Below are 25,309 nucleotides of genomic sequence, written 5' to 3' on the forward strand. Positions count from 1 at the left end.
TCCAACAGTCAGGTATAAATACATTGAGATCCCACCACTACAGGTACACAATATTTGACATCCTCCATTACTCCCCACTTAGACCCAGATTCTCTTGACTTGACTTAGGCATCGGAGGGTCCCTCGGCTTAGCCAGGGTCACCTTTGCCTGTTTTCATTGTGTAGGATCAAGACGTTGCAGTGGTCTATGGTTCGGGAGACTAAGGGGAGTGCCGACCAGATTTTGACCTCAACATTTTCTGGCGCTGTCTGTGGGAACCTGATATGAAAGGTCAAGTTCCTATTTTCAAATATAATGGTGAGAGGAAAGAAAAAAGTAGTAGCTGTGGAACCAGAGCCAAACGAGCAAACTCGATCTTCGTCACTACTTCATGCCGAGTTAGCACTGGGGCCTTCCCAGCGTTCTCGCAACCGGACGAGCAAGTATCGAGCCATGCAAAATGAGATTCAGGCCCTACGCGATGAAGTAAACAGAATGAAGCAGCGACAGGAACCACAACCACACCTAATTTGCGAGGATCCCGTTCCCGAGCTGGTTGGACTATTCGTAGAGGCTCACTCTGTGCCGATGAGTATGAGGCCCGAGGCACCCCAACACTCTCGAGCGCTGCTTTCAGGTCAGAATCCTCCTCCGGTACAAGTTAGAGTCTCGACAAGGAATACCGCCACTCGGGCTCCCACTAACAACTCAATCACCTCGGCCCTTGTACCTACGGACCTCCGCCATCAGTTAGAGCGGAGGAAGGAAAGGAGGACTCCAGAAATAAAAGATGCCCCAGAGATTGTCGCTGAGAATAAAGATCCCTGGGAAGGGCAGTTTGCGGAACTCAACGATAAGTTCTTAACCTTGGAAAGGAAGCAGCAATTGTCGACAGTTCCCGCCACGGTTCAGACGATGATGGAAGAGACCAAACCTCTCTTCACCTCCACCATCATGGATGAAGTAATGCCGCAAAGGTTTCGGATACCTCCTGTCATCCAATATTCTGAGTCCGGTGACCCATCTGAGCATCTAGAAGCTTACCGTTCATGGATGCAGATCCAGACAGCAACGGATGCGATGATATGTAGGAGATTTTCTATCACCCTTACAGGATCTGCTCGGAGTTAGTACCATCAGCTCAAACCCAATTCCATTAGTTCCTTCGCAGAGTTAAGTCAACTATTCCTTACCCAATTCATTAGTGGTAAGAGAAGTCGAAAACCCAACACTCACCTACTCACCATCAAGTAAGGGCCAAAAGAGTCTTTGAAGGACTACATTGCTCGCTTCAACGAGGAAGCGTTGCAGGTGGAAGACTACAATGACAAAATGGCGTTTGCGGCGGTGTTCAGTGGTCTAAAAGAAGGAAAGTTCACTTTCTCTATTGGGAAGAACCCGCCGAAGACATTAGCAGACTTCATGGCAAGAGCTCAAAAATACACTAATGCTAAGGAGTTTACTAACGCCCGCAAGAGTGTGCAAGTAACTGTCGCAGTTGGCAAATGGAAGAGGCCTAGGAATGAAGAATCTCAACCGACCCGTAAAGGGGCAGATGACCGCACCCCTCACGATTGCCAACCGAGCCGGAGACCGGAAGGAAAATTCCATTCCTACACCCCCCTCAATACATCTGTCGAGCAAATCCTGTTAGATATCCGAGGAGAGAAACTTCTAAATTGGCCTGTCTGCATGAAGGCCGACCCGGAGCATCGAGACAAGAGGAAGTTCTGTCGCTTTCACCGGGACCACGGCTACAATACAGACGATTGTGTGGATCTAAAGGATGAAATCAAGTCCCTTATCCACAAAGGACATCTGCGTCGATATACTAAAAAAGAGAGATCCGCTAGGAAGGAAGAAGGGGACCAAGAACGACCGAATAACCCCACGAAAGAACCCACTGAAATCCGCACCATTTTCGAGGGCTCAACCGGTGGAGGGGATTCAAACAGAGCCCGAAAAATCTACTCTCGGAAGTCTGATTCCGAACACTACGTCCATTTGACCGAGCGGCCTGGCAAGGAGCTTTGGATCAATCCGTGTAGCCTAACCTTTACGGAAGATGATGCGCGCGGAATCCACCATCCGTACGATGATGCCCTGGTGGTCACGATGACTATAGCAAATCACAAGGTATACCGCATCTTGGTCGACACCGAAAGCTCGGCCGATGTGATCTAATCCGAAGCTTTTAAAAGAATGGGGGTTCCCCTGTCACGCCTTCGACTCGTGAAGACCCTCCTACATGGCTTTGTTAGAGAGAAAGTGATCTCCAAAGGAGCCATTTCCATCTCGGTAACTGTAGGAGAAGGGCAACACCAAGTCACCCTTATGGTGGACTTTCTTGTTGTCAACGTACCATCGGTGCACAACGTCACCTGGGCAGACCCTCCTTCAACGCAATGAGAGCGGTCGTCTCAACGTATCACTTGATAATGAAATTCCCAGCTGAGGGAGGAATAGGCTACCTCCGAGGCGACCAATGCGAGGCTCGGAGATATTACGTTATAGCAGTCAGAAAAGGATTCGTTAAGCAAGCACTTGCAGTTAATGTCTTGGATCCCCAAGGACCCACCGGGGACTCGTCAGTAGAAGACCTGGAGAAGGTGCCCCTTGACGAAGTAGATCCAATTAAAACCATTTAGCTCAGAACATCACTACGTCCCAAGCAACGAACTAAAATGATGACTTTTTTAAGACAACATAGGGACGTCTTCGCGTGGTCGCATGCAGATATGCCAGGGATCTCCCTTGAGGTTTTGGTCCATAGGCTGAATGTAGAGCCGGATCACAAACCAGTAAAGCAAAAGAGAAGACCATTCGACACCGAGCGCTATGAAGCCATTGCCGAGGAGGTCTTCATCCTACTCAATGTCAGTTTCATAGAGGAAGTGTATTACCCCGACTGGATTGCAAATGTAGTGCTTGTCAGAAAATTCAACGGGAAGTGGCGAGTCTGTGTAGACTACTCAGACCTGAACAAGGCATGTCCCAAGGATAGCTTCCCATTGCCTCGGATTGATCAACTGGTGGACAGTACAGCCGGTTATGAGTTGCTCTCCTTCCTAGATGCCTATTACGGGTACAACCAAATTGCGATGCACCCCCCAGACAGGTAGAAGATTACCTTCATCACGGACAAAGGACTTTACTGTTACAGGGTCATGCTATTTGGCTTGAAGAACGCTGAGGCAACGTATCAGAGGTTGGTAAATCAAATGTTCACTAGACAGATCGGACACACCATGGAAGTATACGTTGATGACATGCTGGTGAAAAGTATTAAGGCGTCCGATCACTTGACAGATCTCGGGGAGACATTCGGTGTCCTCCGAGAGTACCGGATGAAGTTGAACCCCGCAAAGTGCATTTTCGGGGTTGAGTCGGGAAAGTTCCTTGGGTTCGAGGTCAGTCAGCGGGGCATCGAGGCAAACCCCAACAAGATCAAGGCGCTCCTTGACATGAGTTTACATCGGACCATCAAGGAAATACAATGCCTCACGGGAAGAGTCACCGCACTCGGACGCTTCATATTTAGAGCGACAGACAAATGCCTCCTCTTATTTCAACAATTGAAGGGCCGTAAGAAGGCAGAGTGGACGTCAGAGTGCAAGCAAGACTTCTAACAACTAAAGCAGTACCTGGGCTCACCCCCTTCCTATCCAAGCTTGAAGAAGATGAGCCCCTGTTCTTATACCTTGCGGTCTCGGCCTCGGCTGTCAGCTCGGACCTGATCAGAGAAGTCGAGAGCAAGCAATACCCCGTATATTACGTGAGCAAGGCGATGGTACCCGTGGAAACAAGATATTCGCACTTAGAGAAGTTAGTGCTCAGTCTTATTGTTTCAGCCCGAAGGTTGCGTCCGTACTTCGAAGCTCATTTCATCGTTGTATTGACCGACTCTCCTCTGAGACAAGTTCTCTAGAGACCCGAGGCTTCAGGACGGATGAGCAAGTGGACCATTGAGCTTGGAGAGTTCGACATCCAGTTTCGCCCAAGGACAACAATTAAGGGCCAAGCTGTGGTGGATTTTATTGCCGAATTCACCACTCCCAATGCAGAAGAGATCGGCACTGAAGTCGAGATGACCTCGCCTGTCCTCCTGGGTGACTGAAAGGTAGTGTTGGACTTGGGATGGGTCCTCCATGTTGATGGATCGTCCAATGCTAAAGGAGCTGGAGCTGGAATCGTCCTATTCGCTCCCAATTCTATGATTATCTAATATGTGATCAGACTCGGGTACAAAGCCTCTAATAATGAGGCAAAGTATGAAGCCTTACTAGCCGGAATCAGATTAGCGGCAAGCTTGGGCGCTCAGTTTCTCCAGGTTCGATGCGATTCGCAGCTGGTGGTAAACCACATTTTCACCGAGTACAAAGCCAAAGAGACAAGGATGATTGTTTATCTCGACGGGTGAGGAAGTTGATCAAAAAATTCTAGAGTTGCACTATCCGGCAAATCCCAAGGGCAGAGATTTCATGGACCGATGCCCTTGTAAGACTCACCTCGGCCGCGGAGGGGAAGATCCCGCGATTCATCCCCATTGAATTCATAGAACATCCGAGCATTGGCCAGACAAAGAAAGTCAATCCAATACACACTACTCCGAGCTGGATGGACCCGATCTTCAACTACCTCACGTCCGGTGAAACCCCCCTGATAAATTGGAAGCGAGACGACTGAGAGTCAGAGCGGCTCGATACGTCATCCTGGATGGCATGTTGTATGAGAAATGGTATTCCCAGCCTTACCTCAAAAGCCTTCGACCTGACGAAGTCGATTACATGATCCGGGAGATTCACGAAGGAATATGCGGAAACCATTCCGGTAGCCGAACCCTTGCCCAGAAGATACTTTGCCAAGGATACTTCTGGCCGACCCTCAAGCAGGATTCAAAGGACTATGTTCAAAAATGCGACAAATGCCAATGTTATGCGGCTGTGCTGAGGTAACCAGTGAAAGAAATGACCCCCATGAGTGGACTGTGGCCATTCGCCCAATGGGGGATCGACATCATCGGCCCTCTGCCTACCGGAAAAGGACAGGTCAAGTTTGTCATCACCGCAGTCGACTACTTCACCAAATGGGCTGAGGCTGAGCTTGTCGCGAAAATCACCGAATAGAAAGTGATTGACTTTATCTGGAAAAACATCATCTACCGATTTGAAATTTCGCGCACCATCGTATCTGACAATGGTCGACAGTTCGATAACGATGGGTTCCGAGGCATGTGCTAAGGCCTCGACATCACAAATGCATATTCTTTGCCTCGGCACCCACAGTCCAACGGACAGGTGGAAGCCGTTAATAAGGTTATCAAACACCATCTCAAGACAAAATTGGAAAAAGCAAAAGGTAATTGGGCCGAGGAGCTCCCATTCGTCCTTTGGGCTTACAGGACCATAGCTCAGTCTTCTACTAGGGAAACTCCATTCTCACTCTCCTACAACTCGGAAGCAATGGTGCCGGTAGAAATCGGTCTCCCTACTGCTCGGGTAAGAAATTACCAAGAGGACCAGAACTATGAACAGGTCGCGGCTAACTTGGATTTTCTTGAGGAAATCCGAGACATCTCGAGGCTCTGAGTCTCCGCTCGGCATCAACAGGTGGCGCGCTTCTACAATTCTAAAGTCAAGGTCAGGCGGTTCCGCCCTAGGGACTTAGTCTTTTGTCGGGTCTTCCAAAACACAGCTGAGCCAGGGGCTGGAGCACTCGGGTCGAATTGGGAAGGTCCATATCTAGTGGCCCGATCAATAAAGCCAGACTCCTACCACTTGGAAGACCTTGAGGGCCACCAGCTGCCCCATCCTTGGAACGCCGAGCATCTGAAGATCTACTATCCTTAATGTATTGACCTCTAAGGCCCCAAATAAGTGTGCACTTCCGAGCGACCAGCCTTTAAGACTTTCAATAAAGTTCATGATTCATCTTCTACACAAACGGAATTATCTACTAAGTAAAAGTCGCCTCTTATAATCAAAGGTGAACTGAACGGACTGATCCCTTAAAGAAGGGGTCAGAACGTAATCCCATGAAAACTCGACATGACATCCTCTCCAAGACGGGAAAAGCCAAAAGATGAGCCAACTCCCCTATGGGGTAATCGGCTCATCATCCGACTAACGCTCAGAGCAGAAGTTTCTCGTTAATCATGGGAAGAGCCAAACCCTCAGGGGTTCAAACTCGATAATAATCAAGCCAGGAAGGCTTTAAAAAGTTCTACCAAAAAGGCATTGGAGAGAGTCGACCCGTCCATGGACCGGCTCGGCTCGGTCATGCCTGAAGATAAACCGATAGGACAATGATTTAGTTCGACAATCAACAGTTAGCATTAAACCTCCAAAAATTAACAGATCATCATCCGAGAGCCCTTTCCAAAGGGTCAAAAAAATACCATCTATTCAAAAAATAATAATGTCATCCATTCAAAAAAAGAGAAGGGGCTACTGAGAATTATGTAGTTGGGGGCGCTTAGGAATCAGGGGCTTGGTCTGGGCGGGCATCTTCGACAGGCTCTTCTCCAGCATCGTCAGGCAACAAGGGCTCAAGGTCAAGGTCCGGGTACAAATCCTGGACCGCTTCAATACAAGCATCATAACCACAGTTGTAAAACTTGTTGGCTTCGACATCCCTTTCTTTTGAAGCCTTGAAGGCATCAATCGCGACCGCTACTGCCCCTGTCAGGGAAGCCGCGTCTTCGGCTCGTTAAGCCTCCACCGCTTGGGAGACAGCTCAGCTCTGCTCTTATACCACATCGGCCTTACTCCGTTCCAGGACTTCTCCTAGTCGGGTAATCTCCTTGGCTAAAAAATCTGCATGAGCCCTAGCTCGTGTCAGCTCGGCCTCCGCCGCCCCACATCGGACCTCGAAGCCACCTGTAACCTTCTGCAGTTAGAGCTCTCTAGTCTTCCCATCTTCAAGCTGCCGACGCAGCTGGCCCACCTCAAGCTGAAATAGGGTGACCTTATCCCTGTGAATCCCCACCTCATTTTGGAGAGCCTCCACCTCGGCATCCCTCCTCTCGAACTCCCGTATTCTCTCCCGAACCAAAAGGAGCTTCAGGACAGTTTGAACGGGAATATAAAAATGAGCATGTGGATGAAACAGAGATAAAAAGGAGAAGAAAATCAACGAGTAATACCGTATAGAAAACAGGAGCCATGTCGTTCAGGAAGGAGCTATCCGACTTGGTGAGGAGTTTGGTTATCTCTTCTTCGGAGGTGTGTTTGGCGGCCCAAGGTATCAAACAAGACAAGTGGTCGCCCGACTGAAACCTCTCGCTGCTCGTCCACACCTGGGCCGAGCCCACTGCTTCCTCAACCCTAGTCCAACTGCTTGCTGAGGTTTGAGCCTCGGCCCCGAACTCATTTCTAGCGTCAGGGGGAGAGAGCATATTGTCAACTATCCTGATGGCCTCCTCCCGTTCGGAGGAAGAGGGCACGATAATGCAGGGCTCGGGGGCTGCAGGTGGGGCCTCCGCGGTAGGAGGAACGGCGGTGGGAGGAAGGGAAGTAGTAATGGTTGCTACTGAGGATGGAACAATGGTTGCTGGAACCTGCGTATAGGTAAGCACTGCAGTAGGAACTTACGTATTGGCAAGCACCGCAGCAGGAGTCGCGACAATCGGAACTGCAGCAGAAGGGCCCTCCCCGCGAGGGGTGGCTTGCCTCCTCCGAATAGTAGTCTTCGTCCTCGACTCGGTCCTCAACATCTCCTCCGCTGTTGGAGCGGCTTTCCTCTTCCGAGAACCAGACGCCTTGGCCATGCCTGCGTGAGGAATAAAGGATCAACAACTAAGTGAATGAAATTAACCTCACCAAATGTAATAAGATGACAAGTCACTAAAGGATGTGGGGAGAGGCTGGGACTTGCAAAGCCCAGACCAATGAAGATTGGCCGCAGTAATCAGGTCCGTCCAAGAGCGAAGCTCCCCCGATCGCGCCCTAGCCTTGGCAATGCGGTTCTTCTGGGCCTAGTCAAGGAGTGGTGTGCCCCTTGGGAAATCTACAAGGATAAAGAAGGCTCTATTCTGACTGAAGCAGAAGGAGATTTTTAAATAAAAAACGGAAGGAAAAATAATCAAAGGCCGACCTGGTTTCCTGAATCAGGTGGGAACCCGAGTCGACAGAGTCTCGAGCTCCGCCACTAGCACCTCCCACTCGCCCGCAGCCCAGAACCACTTATTCTTCCAATCCTTATTGGAAGACGGGAGATTCATCACCAGCTCCAACCCTTTGCTGCATCGGGTTGCGAAGTAGTACCATGGTTCTTGGCTGTCATGCTTAACCAGTACAGGCTCATCAGCTCCTCCGGGGTTAGCTCCGGATTCCCGACTTGGCGCCAAATGATGAAGGAAGAGATCAACACCCTCCAAGCGTTGGGGGTAAATTGCCCCGAGGCAAGTCCGAGGTAAGCTGTTATGGCTCGGACAAAAGGATATAGGGGGAGCTGAAGCCCGCATTGTAGCGCGCAGAGGAAGATTGCAACTTCCCCCTCGGCAGGGGCGCCAGCGGTATCCGTGGGCTCCAGGGCCCTTATCTGAACGGAGTTTGGGATCTGGAACTCCAAACGGATCCAAGCCATTTGAGACCCCGATAGAACCGAGCCTCCAGGGACTACCTCCGAGGTTCGCCCGCTCATGGGCATTTCAGCAGTCTCGGTGGTAGTGGCCTGGGAGGCCCGGGCAACTGTCCTCTTGCCGGCCCATTGAGTCCGAGCACCTGCCCCTTTCTGTCTCCGAGGCGGAGGGTGTAAGGGTACAGCTTCCAAGGGACCTTTAGAGGCCCCTTTTCCGTCATCTGAGCTCCCCAGCTCGGAGTCATCATCATATTCCCAGAAGGTTTCAAGTTCAGAGGACATTAGGGTGAGAAGTAAAAGAAGCAACGGAAGAAACTCACCGTACGACCACCGGAAATTGCCTTTGCCGAAAAAGCTTGGTCGGTCGGAATCGCCTACCGAAAACTTCAAGTCGATTGAAATCGCCTTCACTGAAAATCGCCTCCTCCGGTATGCGTCTGAATTTTGGATCCAAGTAAGGAGGGCGAATCCGAAAGGAGCTTATATAAGCCATACAAAATCTCTGCATTAATAGCAAGGAGTGATGGCCGCAGACGAATCGTCGTGAGCTGATTCCCGAGCACACGTGACTATCTGTCGTTGGCCGAGCCCCTGCCAGGTAGCACGGTTATCACATTGAGCAGCATGCTCTGATACACGAAGCGACGCCCAAGTAGGTGAAGCTATCACAATGATTCTTCCTCGGGCTTACGTGGCGACTCGTCATAGGTTGTGCAACTATTCGAAATCGCAACCCTTGCCACGCGTTCGCTAAAAAGCAAGCCACAGGCCCGGAATCCCGAGAATATGACGTTTCGAATTCGAAGATCAAAATTACATCAGTTTGGGAGGGCGATCTTCTATGTAATTACTCTTCGAGTCCACATTTGAACTCGAAGAGTAGGGGGCTTCTGTTATGGGAAGATCCGAGCCTCTAATAAATCCAAGGGTAAGCATCAAACTAATTCAACTAAGTGCATGAACAACGTAGGTGATGCTCGTCCGACCCGGTGTGAGCATCCCTGAAGAGGTCGTACCATAAAGGTGCTCTTACTTTGAGACTGTAGATCGGAGTGACTTCAACACTCCGATCGGAAGTAATAAGCCGTTTTCCTAACATTTGACGGAAGACGAACGATCCGATCATTGACGTCGATTGTAAGAAGTCCGACCCGATAAGATAAATCCGACATCTTGCCTTGGACTTCAAGTAGAAGGTTCCCATAGAAAGATTCCAAAGCGCTTGACAAGTAAGAGGCTGGGTCCACTAGCTCAGTTCGGAATTTGACTCGGACCAAGAAAGTTTTCTTCAGCAAGCTAAATGACCAAGGTTAAGTGACGTCTTGTCAAGACGAGCCGAGCCGAGGCAATATGTTGAGGCAGGTATTCTGTCTGCTAAATTCGGAAACTACCATAAGGGAACGTGGTCGAATACTTCGCTCCCAGATATGCATTATCCACACGATGTGCTACACGATCCACGAATTGCGTATGATATCCTCACAATCTCAGTATCCCATTGATTGGGTAAATCGTGCCGACAATAATGGGCCCGGATTGTCCAACAGTTAGGTATAAATACATTGAGATCCCACTACTACAGGTACGTAAGATCTGACATCCTCCATTACTCTCCATTTAGACCCAGATTCCCTTGACTTGACTTAGGCATTGGAGGGTCCCCCAGCTTAGCTAGGGTCACTTTTGCTTGTTCTCATTATGTAGGATCAAGACGTTGCAGTGGTCTACGGTTCGGGAGACTGAGGGGAGTGCCGACCAGATTTTGACCTCAACGGGGTGGATTTCTCACAGGTATCCATGTAGGCCAAACAAACTACCAGAGTTAGGTGGGCAGGACAATTAACGTCCATCAATGGCAAGCGAGAGATTTGATGGACATTTAAGTCTAGCGGGGAGGGTTGCTCGACTTAGGTGGGGCCCACCATGATGTAACAAATTCAATCCATCTATCTATTTTCACCTCATTTTATGACATGATCCAAAAATGAGACTGATCTAAAGCTCAAGTGGGCCAAATAAATATAAAAAAAAATGAGAATTAAACATCCATCGTTAAAATATTCTTCAGGCCATGGGATACTTAAAAATAAAAAATAATGATAATCCACCCTATCCATCTGTTGTTCAGCTCATTTTATGGCTTGTGCCCAAACATGCGGCCGGTAACGAGCTCCAGTGGGCAACAGATTAAGTCTAGAGGTTGTTTGACCATAGTGGGGCCCACAATGATGTTTGTGACCAATCCATTCTGTTCATTTGGTCTGCCACCTCATTTTAGGGAATGAGACATTAAATGATATTGATCAAGAGCTCAAGTAGGTCACACGGACATGAAACAATGGGGATTAAAAGTTCACCGTTAAAACACTCATTGAGCCGCATGATGTTTTTGACAAATCCACCTCATCTATATGTTTATATGGCTCATTTTATGCTATGGACCAAAAAATGAGGCCAATACCAAGCTCTAGTGGGCCAAGTGACAGGAAATAGTGGGAATTGAGCGTCCAACATTTAAGAATCTTAGGGCCATTATAAGTCCCACTTTAGATATGCTGCATTAATAAGCTCATGCACTCAAATGAGCTGGTAAAATAGATGGACAGGATGAATTTTTTTCAAATAATAAGGTAGGCCCTAGGTATAGTTGGGGGTTAAGGTCACACGTGCGCCCATGAATCCAATCCAAGGCAACAAGGGGAGATTGCAACATGCGATAAAGCGAGGGCAGTTTTATCAATACGAAAGTACACAAATCCATTCGTAAAGTAACATCGAAGGGTGTAATATTGAACTAATAAAACTATGTGCGGGTTCTGAAATTAGTTTACAAGTGGGAGGTTTCCGGTCCATAGCACAGAAGAAAGGCAGTTACAAGGGAAAAGACTCTTTTTTTATGACCATTCTGTAATCCATGTTTACAAAGAACAAAACTGTTTCATAAACCAGACAAGGATTACGGTTTGTCACCATTTTCAAAATGGTGGAGACTCATCAACTGTATGCATGGCAAGCATGCATGTAGATCTAGACCATCCAAATCCCGGGATCCCTCATGTACTAAATTGCAAATCTATTTAAATTGTGGATTCTTATTGCAATTCATTTCAAGGACATTCCCAGGGCCTGTTTGGGTGCCACTTAAAAATTTAGTTAATCTCATTTTAGCTAATCAAAATTATATAATAGAGATCATGAGAAATGCTCACACACAACTAGTTGGACCGTGAGTTTTGGTCCAACTAGCTGGGCATTTAATGAAAAAATTCTCCCTTTTATACAATGCATACACCTATATTGAGGGATTTTAGAATGCATGTCATAGTTATGTAAAGTGGCATATTTGTTAAGATCTAAGCCATTCATCCGTTAGGATCTACTAAGGAGATCTTATATAGGGAAAAAATTCATATCCATTCATCTTTCAAGTAGGCCACGCCAACGTAAATAGTTTGGAGGGTGAACTTTTCTTTATCAACTATTTCCAGTTGTGTGGTCCACCTGAAGCATGGATGGGCCTGAAATTTGATCGCTAGGTGTAAAGTGAGGTGACTCATCAGATGTTCGGGGTATATTTAAAATTAATACCATAGTCGGCCTAGTCAAAGGGGCCACTCTTTTTAAAAGCTGCGTTTAAATCGCCCGTGGATCGGCTTACAAGGATTAATTACCAAAACATCGCCACCTCTATGCAAACATTATGAGCATTAATTAGAACTTTAAATTATGCCAAACGGTAATATTTTGGGAACAGGTACCACACGCACTCCCACCTCAGATTTTTTACGGGCCACTCTTAAATGTATGTAAGATCCACTCCGACCATTAAACGTGTAATCCAGTGATATTCGGGATATTCGCAAAAATTGAACATTACCTACACGTACCTAGTCCGGGATATTTGTGAAATTTGATCGAGTCCAAGTCGGCGTAATGAGTTCCCCGTAAGGCCGCACTAATGTGCAGGACAACTAACCACTTTGACAATCAAACAGACCGAATATTCCTAGGGTGATTACATAACAAAGGAAACGACAGACCAAACAGTACAAGATTCCCTGTAAAGCTGCAATGAATGCGCAGAGGCCCTTACTTTTCAGACTTACTCTCCAATGTTATCAACAATCTGACGTGAAAGGGTTGTGATTGGTGACTCGTAAAGCCGCGACGGATGCGCAGGGGATAATCACAATGTTTTTCTCAACCCTCATGATATGTGCAAGTTATCTCTTTTCCAGATAATCAACTGACAATGATATAATAGTAGACAATAGATTCGAGTTGTTATCCTTTCTGACCAGAAGGGTTGGGTGTCCACTTGCTTTGGCACTCAGTTGCTCGCAACCTCGGCCAAAGAGGGGCATCTGTAGACACCCCACCCAGGCTGACAACTTGAAGAGGCTAAGACAGTTAAAGAACCATGACTATATTTGCACCCAAAACCCTAACCCAAACCTCAAACCCTCAATCCATAACCCGAAGCCCTAATCCAAACCGTTCAATCCATATACAGCCCCAACCTACACCATAGATCCTGGCCTGAGCCATTACCCGAACCCCAAACCCACTTATTTGAACTCCAAAATCCCAAAAAGGAGACTATCGGACGAACTAGTGCACCAATGAGGCCCACATGCTTGAGCCCGGCCCGAGCCTGGACTACCACCGATGGTACTCGGAGTACCACCACTCGCGACCCGCATGTGATCTTCTGGAGACAGCTGTTACAGTGTCCGAAGGTCAACCCCCCCCAACCTTTACTATTTACCATTTTACCAGCCTCAGGTAGCCAATCACAAGCCTCCATTACATCATTTTAACCTCTACCTGCCCCCTATTTACCATAGAGCCATTTGAGAGGGCTATAAATAGTCCTCTCCTCTTCTCATTTCCACGACAGAAAATAACAACACATCCACATCCAAGAGGGAGAGAAGAAGAGAGAGAGAGAGAGAGAGAGAGAGAGAGGAGCTCTCGAACCTCCAAGTTTTGATCTTTTAGCCACCCCCTAGCCCTACCTCTTAGCCTTTTCAATCCCAAGTCTAGTCCGGATTGATCATGGTGCAACTCATGTCTTAACCTACTTAAGTTCAAGCCAAAGATCTTTTCATTTTACATATAAGCATTCATCATGATATCTATTCCCTTTTCAACCTCCCTGCTTCTCTAGATCTATAGTGAACTTATGCTCTTTGACTTGCCGTACATCGGATCCTATCATATTAGAAATTCCTAGTGATCTAGTCCATTTTTCTTTACCTTTTTGCATAAGTATCATCACATCCACCCTCTAGACACATCATTGGATGTATGCTCTGTGGCTTGCCGAAATCTCGGATCTTACCACATCAGAAATCCGTATGTGCCTAGTCCTAATCCGACCATATTATTCATCTCTTGAGATTTCTTACTACACTAAGTAGAGACTGTACATTTGTACGGGCAGAGAGGGTGCCTAACACCTTCCCTCTTTGTAACTGAAGTCCTTTATCCAGAATCCCGAATCGCAGATCAGGAGTCACTCTAAGGTAGGAGAGTCTTCGGATTTCTCAAACATTACATATTCTGCAGTTTCTAACCGACTGCGGGATTTTGAGATCAATTGGCTAGTGACGACTCCAACATTCACAAATCGGCCTACTAACCCCCACCTTTCAAGCCATAAAAACATTTAAATCAGTGTGGGTGCCGATTTCCAGTGTCTACAGCGGGGTAAATTGAAAATTGAGCGGGGTAAACCGAAAATTAAGCGAGGCAAACTAGAAATTGAACAGGGCAAACTGAAAATTGAACGGGGTAAACCGAAAATTGAGCAGGGCAAACTAGAAATTGAGCGGGGCGAACCGAAAATTAAGTGGGGCAAACCACAAATTAAGCGGGGCAAACCGAAAATTGAGAGGGGCAAACTAGAAATTGAGCGGGGCAAGCCGAAAATTGAGCGGGGGCAAATTAGAAATTGAGCTGGGCAAACTGAAAATTGTGCGGGGCAAACTGAAAATTAAGCAGGGCAAACTAGAAATTGAGCGGGGCGAACTGAAAATTGAGCGGGGCAAACTGAAAATTGAGCGGGGCAAACCAGAAATTGAGCGGGGCAAACTAGAAATTGAGCAGGGTAAATTGAAAATTGAGCAGGGCAAACCAAAAATTGAGCAGGGCAAATTAGAAATTGAGTGGGGTGAATTGAAAATTGAGTGGGGCAAACCAGAAATTAAGCGGGGCAAACCAAAAATTGAGTGGGGCAAACTAGAAATTGAGTGGGGCAAACTGAAAATTGAGCGGGGCAAACTGATGCATGCATTTGATCCATGTAGGATTTTCGTGAATTTTGAAATCCATTACAAATGTGGGCCCCACATTGATGCATGCATTTATCTATGTTGTTTATCCATATACACCATTTACATGTGACATTTTAGATATATATGTGTACAAGTGAATGATATGTTGAGGGTCAAATATTGCATATTGGACCACATTTATATGTTGGTTTTATGAACATGATAATGCTTAATGTTCTATTTTACTCATGTTTGTGTTGCAAGATGAATTTAAGAGCTTAAATTGAAAACAGTGTCAAAAGCGTGGATTTAATGCTCAAGAATCATGAAGTCAAGGGATGGATCTTAGGAGACCAAGATTGAAGAATTCATATGCCAAATATCTAAGGAAACCAAGTAATGAAGGAAGAGAATTGAAGAATTGAAGTGAAGATAAGGAAGCTTGAAAATCATCTCGAAAATAGATTCCGGGGCCAGAAAAGTCTAATTTAAAAAAATGGTCAGAATGGCCTTCGATAATATCGAAGACCTGTAGATAATATCGAAGGGACATATCGAAGACCTGTAGATAATATCGAGAAATTCAGGATTTTTGGTCAAACTCGCTGGACATTCTGGACTGATCTTCGATACTATCAAAGACCTGTCAATAATATCGATGGACATATCGAAGACCCTTAGATAATATCGAAGGTGCATAAATTTTAGAACCCAGGTGGGGCCCACTGTAATGTTTGTGAGAAATCCTCACCTTCCATCCATTTTGTGAGTTAATTTTAGAACATGATGAGAAAAATGAACTGTATCCAAAGCTCAAGTGGGCCATACTAAAGGAAAACGTGGTTAGGGAAATTCCTACTGTTGAAACTTACTTGGGTTCAACAGTGATGTTTACATGCCATCCATACCGTTAATAACTTCATTCCTATTGGGATGAACTAAAGTCACAAATATTAGCATGATTCAAAACACTTGTGGGCTAAGAATATTTCAATTGTGGACATTCAATTATCACGTTTTCAGCTCACTTAAGCTTTTGAAACGGTTCATTTTTGGCATCATGTCTTAAAATGAACTTACTTAATGGATAGACGGGGAGGATTTCTCATAAACATCACAGTGGGCCCCACCTGAGTTCCCAGGGCAGGAATGGAAATCCACGTCCGTCCGTGCTTTTCTCTGCACGCCAGCCAATCCGCTTCCGAAAGGAAGGTAGGGGTATTTTGGTCCTCCAATGTTCATCCGTACGTCCAAAGTCTAAGTTGGTAAGGTAAGTTTTGAAGTCTTCGTAAAAAGAAAAGGGGTAAAAATTTGCGTCTACAGTGGTAAATTTCTCAAGAGAAATTAACAATTTTATGGAAACAACAATGGTGTGACCGGCGTACACCCCTTTCAATTTTTAAAAGGGCCCACCGTGATGTGTTCAATAGATCTACTCCGATCATTGGATGTGTGATGACATGTCGGGCTCAGAGCCCAAAAAAAAGAGTCAAGCTAATCAATGATTTAAGTGGGTCAGACCAATTGAAATAGTTGGAAGAGACATTCAACCTTAATTTTTACTAGGCCTACCATGATGAAAATGTAAAATCTACTCCAACCATTAGCTGCCACACCAAATGTTAGGCATCGTACCCAAAAATCAGGCTCATAAGTAATTCAAGTGGGCCACACCAAGAGAAAGAGTTTGGAAGGTAAGCTTTCTATCTACACTTGTTCCAATTGTGTGGTCCACATGAACCAGGGATAGGGCTGGTCTTTTTGCAATGGTTGTAACATGCAGTGACCCACTTAATGATTGGGTGGAATTCACAGTAATGCTATGATAAGCCCCACCTAAACAAAACTTCATTTCATCAATTACATGGAAAGATTTATTAACATTAACGGCTCATTAAATGACATAGCTAGTTGGACCAATTTGAATTGTCCAACTAGATGTGTGTGAGAATCTCTCTCTCTCTCTCTACATACATACATATATGTATATATATATATATATATATATATATATATATATATATATATATATATATATATATATATTCACACACAGCTAGGTGGACAATTTAAATTACTCCAACTAGCCGTGCATTAAATATAAAAAATAACTATATATGGATAATTTATAATTTAAATTGGTTCAACTAGCTATGTATTAAATATAAAAAACACTTATTTGTTCACATGTAATGCTCCTCACTAGAGTATATGTGATTAACTTTTATAATGTACAATGGGAATACATGTCACATATCTAGTCCATTTATCGAATAAGTCATATTAATTCAATTTTATCCATAAAAAATTATTAAACAATCTTAATTTACTTAAGCCACACATGCAAATTGAATCTGAATGGTTGGAATGAATTTCTAACCATCCATTTTTCTTGTAGAATAAGATTATACTATTAATTACATAAAAATAATAATTTTATAGGCTTCAAATGTTCATAAGGGACCATAACTGTTTAACGAACAAGACTTGTTAGACATGTGGTACATTACTTGGATAAATCACAAGAGTTCATCTTCTGTAAATGTTCCATTTTATTTTAAAATAAGTTTTCTCATCGTCCTCTTTCTGTCTTCATTTAATCCCCCTCCTCTACCGACGCTCTCTTCCTGTGATATTGGAAACGGAAATCCAGAGCTTAGGCTGCAACTGAAAGGGACGTGGATTAGCCACTGACAGGTTGGGTAGCGAGACTCGCTTTTGGAGTAACGCCACCAAGTTCTGTAAGCCCTATCAAGATGTATGTTTTGTATCCATGCCGTCCATTCAATTGGAGAGATCATTTTAGGGCAAGAGCCAAAGAATGAGGTAGATACAAAGCTGTAGTGGAGCCCACGACAAAAAATAGGTAGGGAGAGTGATTCCCACCGTTGAAACCTTCCTAATACCCACCATCATATTTATTTGAAATCCAAACTGTTTACAAGTTAACACAGACATGAAAGAAGGCAAAACACAAATATCAGCTTGATGGACAACTTTTATGGCCCTTAGAAGTTTTTAATGGTGGATGTCACTTTCCCCACCGTTTTCTGTGGTGGGGTCCAATGGAGCTTTGGATTTGACTCATTCTTTAGCTCTTGCCCTAAATTGATCTCTCCAAATGGATAGACAACGTGGATACAAAACATACATCATGGTGGGGCTCACAGAGCTTGGTGATGTCACTTCAGTAGCTAATCTTGCTACGCAACCCGTCGGTACCTAATCTGCGTCCAATGAAAGCTAGCTGGGGTCACCATGATGTTTGTGATAAATCTATCTCGCCCAATAGTTTTGCCACATCATGTTACTACATGGACCCAATAATGATATAGATCCAAACCTCGAGTGTGCCACACAGAAAGAAAAAGTGAGGATTGATCTTTCACCGTTGAAACATTCGAGCGGCTGCATAAGTTTTCCATCATGCCAATGTTTTTATAATTTCAGTTCATCCCAATAAGAGTGACCTCATGAATGGTATGGATGCTAGACCAAGGAGGTTTCAACGGCTGTAAGTCCCCACCTACCTTTTCCAGCCGTGTGGCCAACATGAGTTTTGGATCCGCCTCATTTTTTGTTCCACATTCTAAGCTGATATGAGAAAACGGACGGACGAAGTGCATTTATCACAAACATCACGGTGCGCCACAGCCAGTGGAAGGAAGTTAACTGCCAATAAACGCTGATTAGAAACTTACAGGTTGAATGGCCAGAACACCCATATCCATAGGTCAACTGGCAGACTGAGTGGATATAACTCGTTTCAACACTTGAGGTCTTGGTACGATCCCTAGTGGGGGTGGCTAACATGGAGTGTGTGTAATGACATGGGTGTGTACTAATAAGTTAACCCAAAAAAAAAAAGTTGAATAGCTAGAGTCACTAGTTAAGTGACATTATCAAGCTATGTGGGACCCATTATGATGTATGTGTGGTATCCACGCCATCCATCCATTTGGAGAGATCATTTTAAGACATGAGATAAAGAATGAGTCCGCTCCAGAGCTCGAATGGACCCCACCACATAAGACCGTAAGACCGTGGAGAGAGTGATGCCTACCAGTAAATATTTCTATGGGCCACAAAAGTTTTCGATGAAGTCGAAATTTGTGTTTTCACTTATTTTATGTCGTTCTTAATTTATGAACACGTTGGATCTTAGATAAACATCATAGTGGACCTTAGGAAGGTTTCAATGGTGAGTGTCACTCTTCCCACTATTTTTGTGGTGGGGTCCACTCCAATTTTAATCTGACTCATTCTTTTTCTAATACCCTAAAATAATCTTTCCAAATGGATGAATGGTGTGGATACAACACATACACCGTGATGAGTCCCATATAGCTGGGTGACAATACCGACTCTCGCTACTTAACTTGTCAGTCTATAATCCGTGCCACTGAAGATGCGGCTGGCTTTCCTCGTAGACGCGATTAGATAAAAAGCTATAGTGGACCCACCACAGGAAACAGCGGGTAAAGTGATTTACGCCGTTAAAACTATCCTAAGGTCTATCATAACATTTATTTGAAATCTAACCTGTTCAAAAGTTAAAAAAGACATGAAATAAAGGAAAACGCAAATATCAACTTGATCTAAAACTTTCGTGGCATTTAGAAGTTTTTAAAGGTGGTGTCGATGTCCCCACTGTTTTCTATATTGGGTCTAATCAGTGTTCGAGTTGTCGATATCGCTACAAGTTTCGTTGACAGGAGATAAAGATATAATATCGTTATCGCCGATAATATCGCCGATAACTGGAAATACAGGGAAAAAAGGGGAAACATGGAGAAAATGATGAAATTTTTCAGTGAAACTTCATGACATGTCTAAATACACATATTTACATATTTAGGAATGAAAAAATTGCAAAAAAAAAAGCATTAAATAAGAAGTTTCCATTTAATGGGGGCCAAAAGGCATGCGTTGTTATAAAAAATCACTCAAATAATAACCAAAATGAGTTTATGTAATACAAATGCAAACTTATAACAATTAAGACATGCAAAGGTAAATGAATTTAAAAAAAATATACATTTCTAGTCACATTTCATCCCCACATAGAATGACGAGGTGGCTCGTAATCATTGTTCGGATCTCGTTGCCGTTGAGAGTAGTAACGTGGCCCACTATGAACGTGCATGGGTTATTCACGCTGTCTATCCATTTTTTCAGCTCATTTTAATAGTTGTTTCAAAATTTGAAGCATGTCCAAAGCTCAAGTGGACCACACCACATGAAACATTGGTAATAATGATTTTCACAGTTGAAACCTTGGTAGGGCCTACAGTGATGTCTATTTGTCATCTAACCTGTTCATAAGATCACAAAGACATGGATGAAGGCAAAAACACAAATAATAGATTGATCCAGATTTTCTTAGGCCTCATGAAATTTTAGACATTATAATTTCAATTCACACTGTTTCCGTGGTGAGGTCCACTTGAGATTTGGATATAATTGGTTTTTGGGCTAAAGCCCTCAAATTATTTGTTAAAATGGATAGACGAAGTGGATAAAATATGTAAATCATGGTGGACCCCATATAATTTACTTAGTATGCAAACACATATGTACTCGAGTCGGTAGGGACGCGGCTTAGCTACGATGGGTTGAGTAGTGAGACTTGCCACTGAAGTGATGTGTAGCTGTTATCTAGCCCCACCATGGTTTATGTTTCGTATCCACACCGTCCAACCATTTGAAGATATCATTTTAGTGTACAAGATAAAGAATGAGTCAGATCCAAATCTCTAATGAACCACACCACATGAAAACAATAATGATTGGATATCCACCATTAAAATCCTCCTAAGGCCCACTGTACTATTTATTTGATATCCAATTTGTATGATTAGGTCATACAGACCTAGATCAGGGGGAAAATCAAATATTAGCTTGATTCAACACTTTTATAGGTCCCAAAAAGTTTCTAATGGTCTATGTTCATTCAACACTGTTTCCTGTAATGTGATCCACTTGAGATTGGGATATACCTCATTTTTGATCTCGTACTCTAAAATTGTCTCGAAAAATAGATGGACGGTAAAGATACAACACATACATCATGGTGGGGCCTACAGAACGGTATGGTGGCCCAACGAATTGTTTAACGGTGAAAATCATTATCTCCGCTGCTATTTGTGGTGTGGTCCACATGATCTTTAGATATGATTCATTTTCTAGATAATGCCTTAAAATAATCTCTAAAAATAGATTAACGGTGTAGATATAATAAATACATCACTGTGGGGCCCACGTAACTTTAATCTCCTTTGAACTGTTCTTACAACTCGGAGCTCGAGGAGCGTAAGTGCTCTTCTGCGCATGCCACGTACTTACAGCAGCTATATAGCTACTGTGTGGTACACTACCCATTTCACTTCCCTTTTTTTGATAAACCGACACCGACCATGGCGATTTCAATGGGTTTTCTGTTAAAACTCTCAAAAATCTCTCCCCAAATTCTGATTTTTTTCAAATCCCAAATCAAATCCCCGTAAGCCTAGGTAGATTCCAGTTTCCTTTCAAAACTATTCCATTCGAAGGAAAAAGGGAATTTTAGGTTTTTCGTTCTTGTGAAAGATCCGGCGCTGTTGACCGCGATTGGACAACTAAATCCAGCCGAAGGCCACTCCTTAGGTAGATCTTGAGTAAAAAGGTAAGAAAGCTTTTTCTTTTTCTTTTTCTTTTTCTTTTTCTATATTTCTTTTTCCGAATAAGAGAGTCGTCGCCTAATGTCATCGAAAACACGGCATTTGTTTTGCCTATTTTATCGAAATCTATAGGGAAGTTGGCAGTGATCCGAAAATCTCACCGATAATATCAAAAATATCGGCGACATCCAAAAGAGAAATGAAATATTGAAGTTTCGGTATCACAGGTCTGGCGACACCGATAATATTGGCGGTATTATCGATTTCTTGCTGATAACTTAAACACTAGGTCTGATGGAGCTTTGAATTTAACTCATTCTCGGATATTACCCTAAAATGAACTCTCCAAATGGATAAAAAGTCGTAGACGCAGGACATATATCATGGTAGGGCCCACGGAAACTTGGTGACGTCACTGTAGCAGGGAGTCTCGCTACTCAACCTTTCAGTGCCTAATCCGCACCAGCAATCCGACTACATTTGAAACGGACACCTCCGTCACTGCCCAGGAACGCGGATGAGGTATCCATTCCCGGCTAGGAACAGGCACGGCCTCTGAGGGACCACCGCGGTCTACAAGTTTTATCCACACCGTCCATATATTTTTCATAATATTTTATAATAAATTCTAAAAAATAAGGCAAATCTAAGGCTCAAGTGGATCACACCAATGGAATCAGCGGTGATAATAACAATTGCCGTTAAAACCCTCTTAAGGCTAACTATGAGATTTTTATGTGCTTGATTTTTGGGTTCATGGCCTAAAGTACCTCAGAAAATGGATGGCCAGTATAGATAATCAATACATGCATCAAGGTTGGGCTCTCCGTCAGCGCCACACCATATTAGGTACCTAATCCACTCCCCAAGCATTCGTAAAGCGTCACTGTTGCGTGGTAGAAAATTTTAAGTTGACGTGGCAAAATTTTGTAGGCCAACATGATGTAATGTGTTATATTCACACCGTTCGTTCATTTTTCCAGATAATTTTGGAGTATGAACCCAAAAATAAATCACACCCAATGATCAAGTGGACCACACCATATAAATTAGTGTGGATTTAGTGCTTAATTACCATTGAAAACTTCTTGGGGGCATGGAAATTTTGAATCAAGCTCATACTTTTATCTTTGTCCAGGTTTGTGTGACTCTATGAACAGGTTGGATAGTGCTTAATTACCATTGAAAACTTCTTGGGGCATGGAAATTTTGAATCAAGCTCATATTTTTATCTTCGTCCAGGTCTGTGAGACTCTATGAACCGGTTGGATGGAAAATAAACATGATTGTGTGCCCTAGGAATGTTTCAATGGTAGGCATTTACTATCCACTGTTTCATGTGGTGTGGTCCATTTGAGATTTGAATCTGCCTCATTTTCAGGAACTTGCACTAAAATGATTTGTAAAAACTGACGAACGGCTTAGATATACAACACATAAATCAATGTGGGCCCAACAATTGTTCGACGGACGTCCACTTTTTACTTTTTAAAAGGGACCACCTTGATGTGTCCTTCAGATCCACTCAGATCATTAGACGTGTAATGCTATGTTGTGCTTGGAACCAAAAAATTAGGCTAAGAAATTATTCAAGTGGGTCATATCAATTGAAACAGTCAGGAGAGACGTCCTACCTTGATTTTTACAAGGCCCCACCGTAATGGTCACGTAAAATCTACTCCAACCATTAGCTGCCACACAAAATTTTAGTTCCCAGACCCAAAAATCAGGCACATAAGTGATTTAACTGGGCCACACCAAGATAAAGAGTTTAGCGGTTAAGCTTCATATCTAAACTTTCTTCATTTGTGTGGTTCACATGAATCAGGGATGGGGCTGGTCTTTTTACACTGTGTCTAACATAGAATGATCCACAGAATGATGGGATGGATTTCACATTAATGCTACAATGGGTCCCACCCAAATAAGCAACTTCTTTTCATCAATTATATGGAAATAATTTCAACATTAACCACCTATTAAATGACACATCTAGTTGGACCAATCTGAATTGTCCAACTAGTTGTGTGTGAGCATCTCTCTCTCTATGTATATATATCTATATTACATAACTTCTATGAAGTAGAATGAGATGAACTCATTTTTGAGTGGCATGAACAAATTAATTGGAATAAAGGCTTGGGTCGGCAAGTTGAATCATGGTCCGCCATTGTAGTCTATCAAGGGCCATATTTCACTTAGACTAGATCATCAAATCTTTAAAAAAGCCCTTAACATGAGCGATTCAGTTGAGTGACTCTAATGATGTCTCCTGCAAGTCGAAAATTAATGGATTGTCAAAATGGGTCATGGAAGAAAAGAAGCAAAATGAAAGGTGCAAAACAGGTGCTTGGCCCACCTTAATTTGAAAGGAAGAACCAACGATGAAAGTGATACAAGAGCCATAGCTGCCGATACAATGGCAACACCACCAACCAATCTTGTAATCGACGGCCATCTACGACGGATCATGATAGCAACTAGTGCAGCGCAACATGAAATAACTACTGATATTTTGCAAATGACTAATCGTGCAGCACACCGAGGATTATCCTTGCAGATTTCATTGACTTGTGGTAATGTCAGAAGGCCCATTGCTGCAGTGTAAGTGAACCCGAAGATCGTCTCATACAATACTGACTGTGGACCAGAACCCACCCCGTTGGTTGGGTTGAAATCCATGCCGTTTGCCGGTTTTTGACCGGTAGTGTGGTGGAAATCCATGCCGTTTGCTGGGTTTTGATCAGGCATCTGAACCTCTGGACTGGCCCTTTGATGGAACATAGACAAGGAATGGAGTTCGAGCGGATGAGGGTGGTTTTGAGGGATGAAAATAGCATGGTGGACGTTCTCTTCATCATATGAATAGGAGAGGTGAGATGTTTGTCTTTGATATCGAGCCATTTTGGGAGACAGTATCATAGAAGGAGAAAGGCTATAGAAATGGAGGGAATGAAGGAATTGTCAATCGACAATGAGAGTGCATATATATTTATATATACATAAAAACTATGTCGGGCTCATTTGTGCCGTCTATTTACGTGACAGACTGCCTTTTGAGATGTGTTCTCACACATTTTTAATATTTTTATTATTATTTTTATTCAACTCCACCAGACTTAGAAGGACGTGGCAACCTATAATTATGTAGGATATGTGAACCTTATATCCAGTGTGGGACGCACTACTTAGATCATCTGGCCATAAACTCAGGCCCGTTAACTGTCAGGTGGGCCACACGTATGAAAGAAATGGGTAGTTATTGCAAGTCTTTTTAGACCATCTGTTGTTTTAGTACGTTTGTGGCAAGTTTTTCTGGCTATATGATCCAGACTATATATAGGTCCACCTGATTAACGGCTTGGATGTACCATACACGGACCAGGTTGGCACGTGTAAGGTTTGCTACAAGTATCATACATCCGGATGTATTACTGGTTTCTTTAGTACGTGAGGCATGGTTCGAAAAATCCAGACCGTTAATGTGATGGACTTGTCACAGAGACAGTGGATGAGGTATGGACGTCTCAAGGCTGTAGGAATTAAGAATGGATGGGATATAGACTTCAAAAATCCATACTTTTCATTCCAGACCGATCAAAAATCCAAACTGGTAATATGATGAACTTCTCAAAAATCTGATCCGTCCATCATGAGGATCCACCATTCCAATGTCCAGATTGAAGAAACATGCTGATTTGGACATACCATGTAAGGCCACAACATACAAACAAATGGACACTTATAAGAAAAACTTAAACAAGCATCCATTTTAGAGCATGCAATGGCCCACCAGATAAGTGACCGGAGTG

At 43.8% G+C, this 25,309-nt stretch overlaps 1 protein-coding gene across 1 annotated transcript; it reads left to right on the forward strand.

The window, feature by feature from the left end:
- The first annotated feature begins 1,312 nt into the window (after window positions 1–1,312).
- LOC131247006 (uncharacterized) lies at window positions 1,313–2,164 on the forward strand. Its single transcript, XM_058247453.1, has one exon. It carries the CDS (start codon window positions 1,313–1,315, stop codon window positions 2,162–2,164), a length of 852 nt encoding a protein of 283 aa, XP_058103436.1.
- The last annotated feature ends 23,145 nt before the right edge of the window (window positions 2,165–25,309 follow it).

Source organism: Magnolia sinica, chromosome 5, assembly GCF_029962835.1.
Source record: "Magnolia sinica isolate HGM2019 chromosome 5, MsV1, whole genome shotgun sequence".
NCBI lineage: Eukaryota > Viridiplantae > Streptophyta > Magnoliopsida > Magnoliales > Magnoliaceae > Magnolia > Magnolia sinica.

Bases quoted from the DNA above. Each gene is read 5' to 3' on its own strand.
- LOC131247006 (XM_058247453.1), top strand. From the start codon at position 1,313: ATGGCGTTTGCGGCGGTGTTCAGTGGTCTAAAAGAAGGAAAGTTCACT.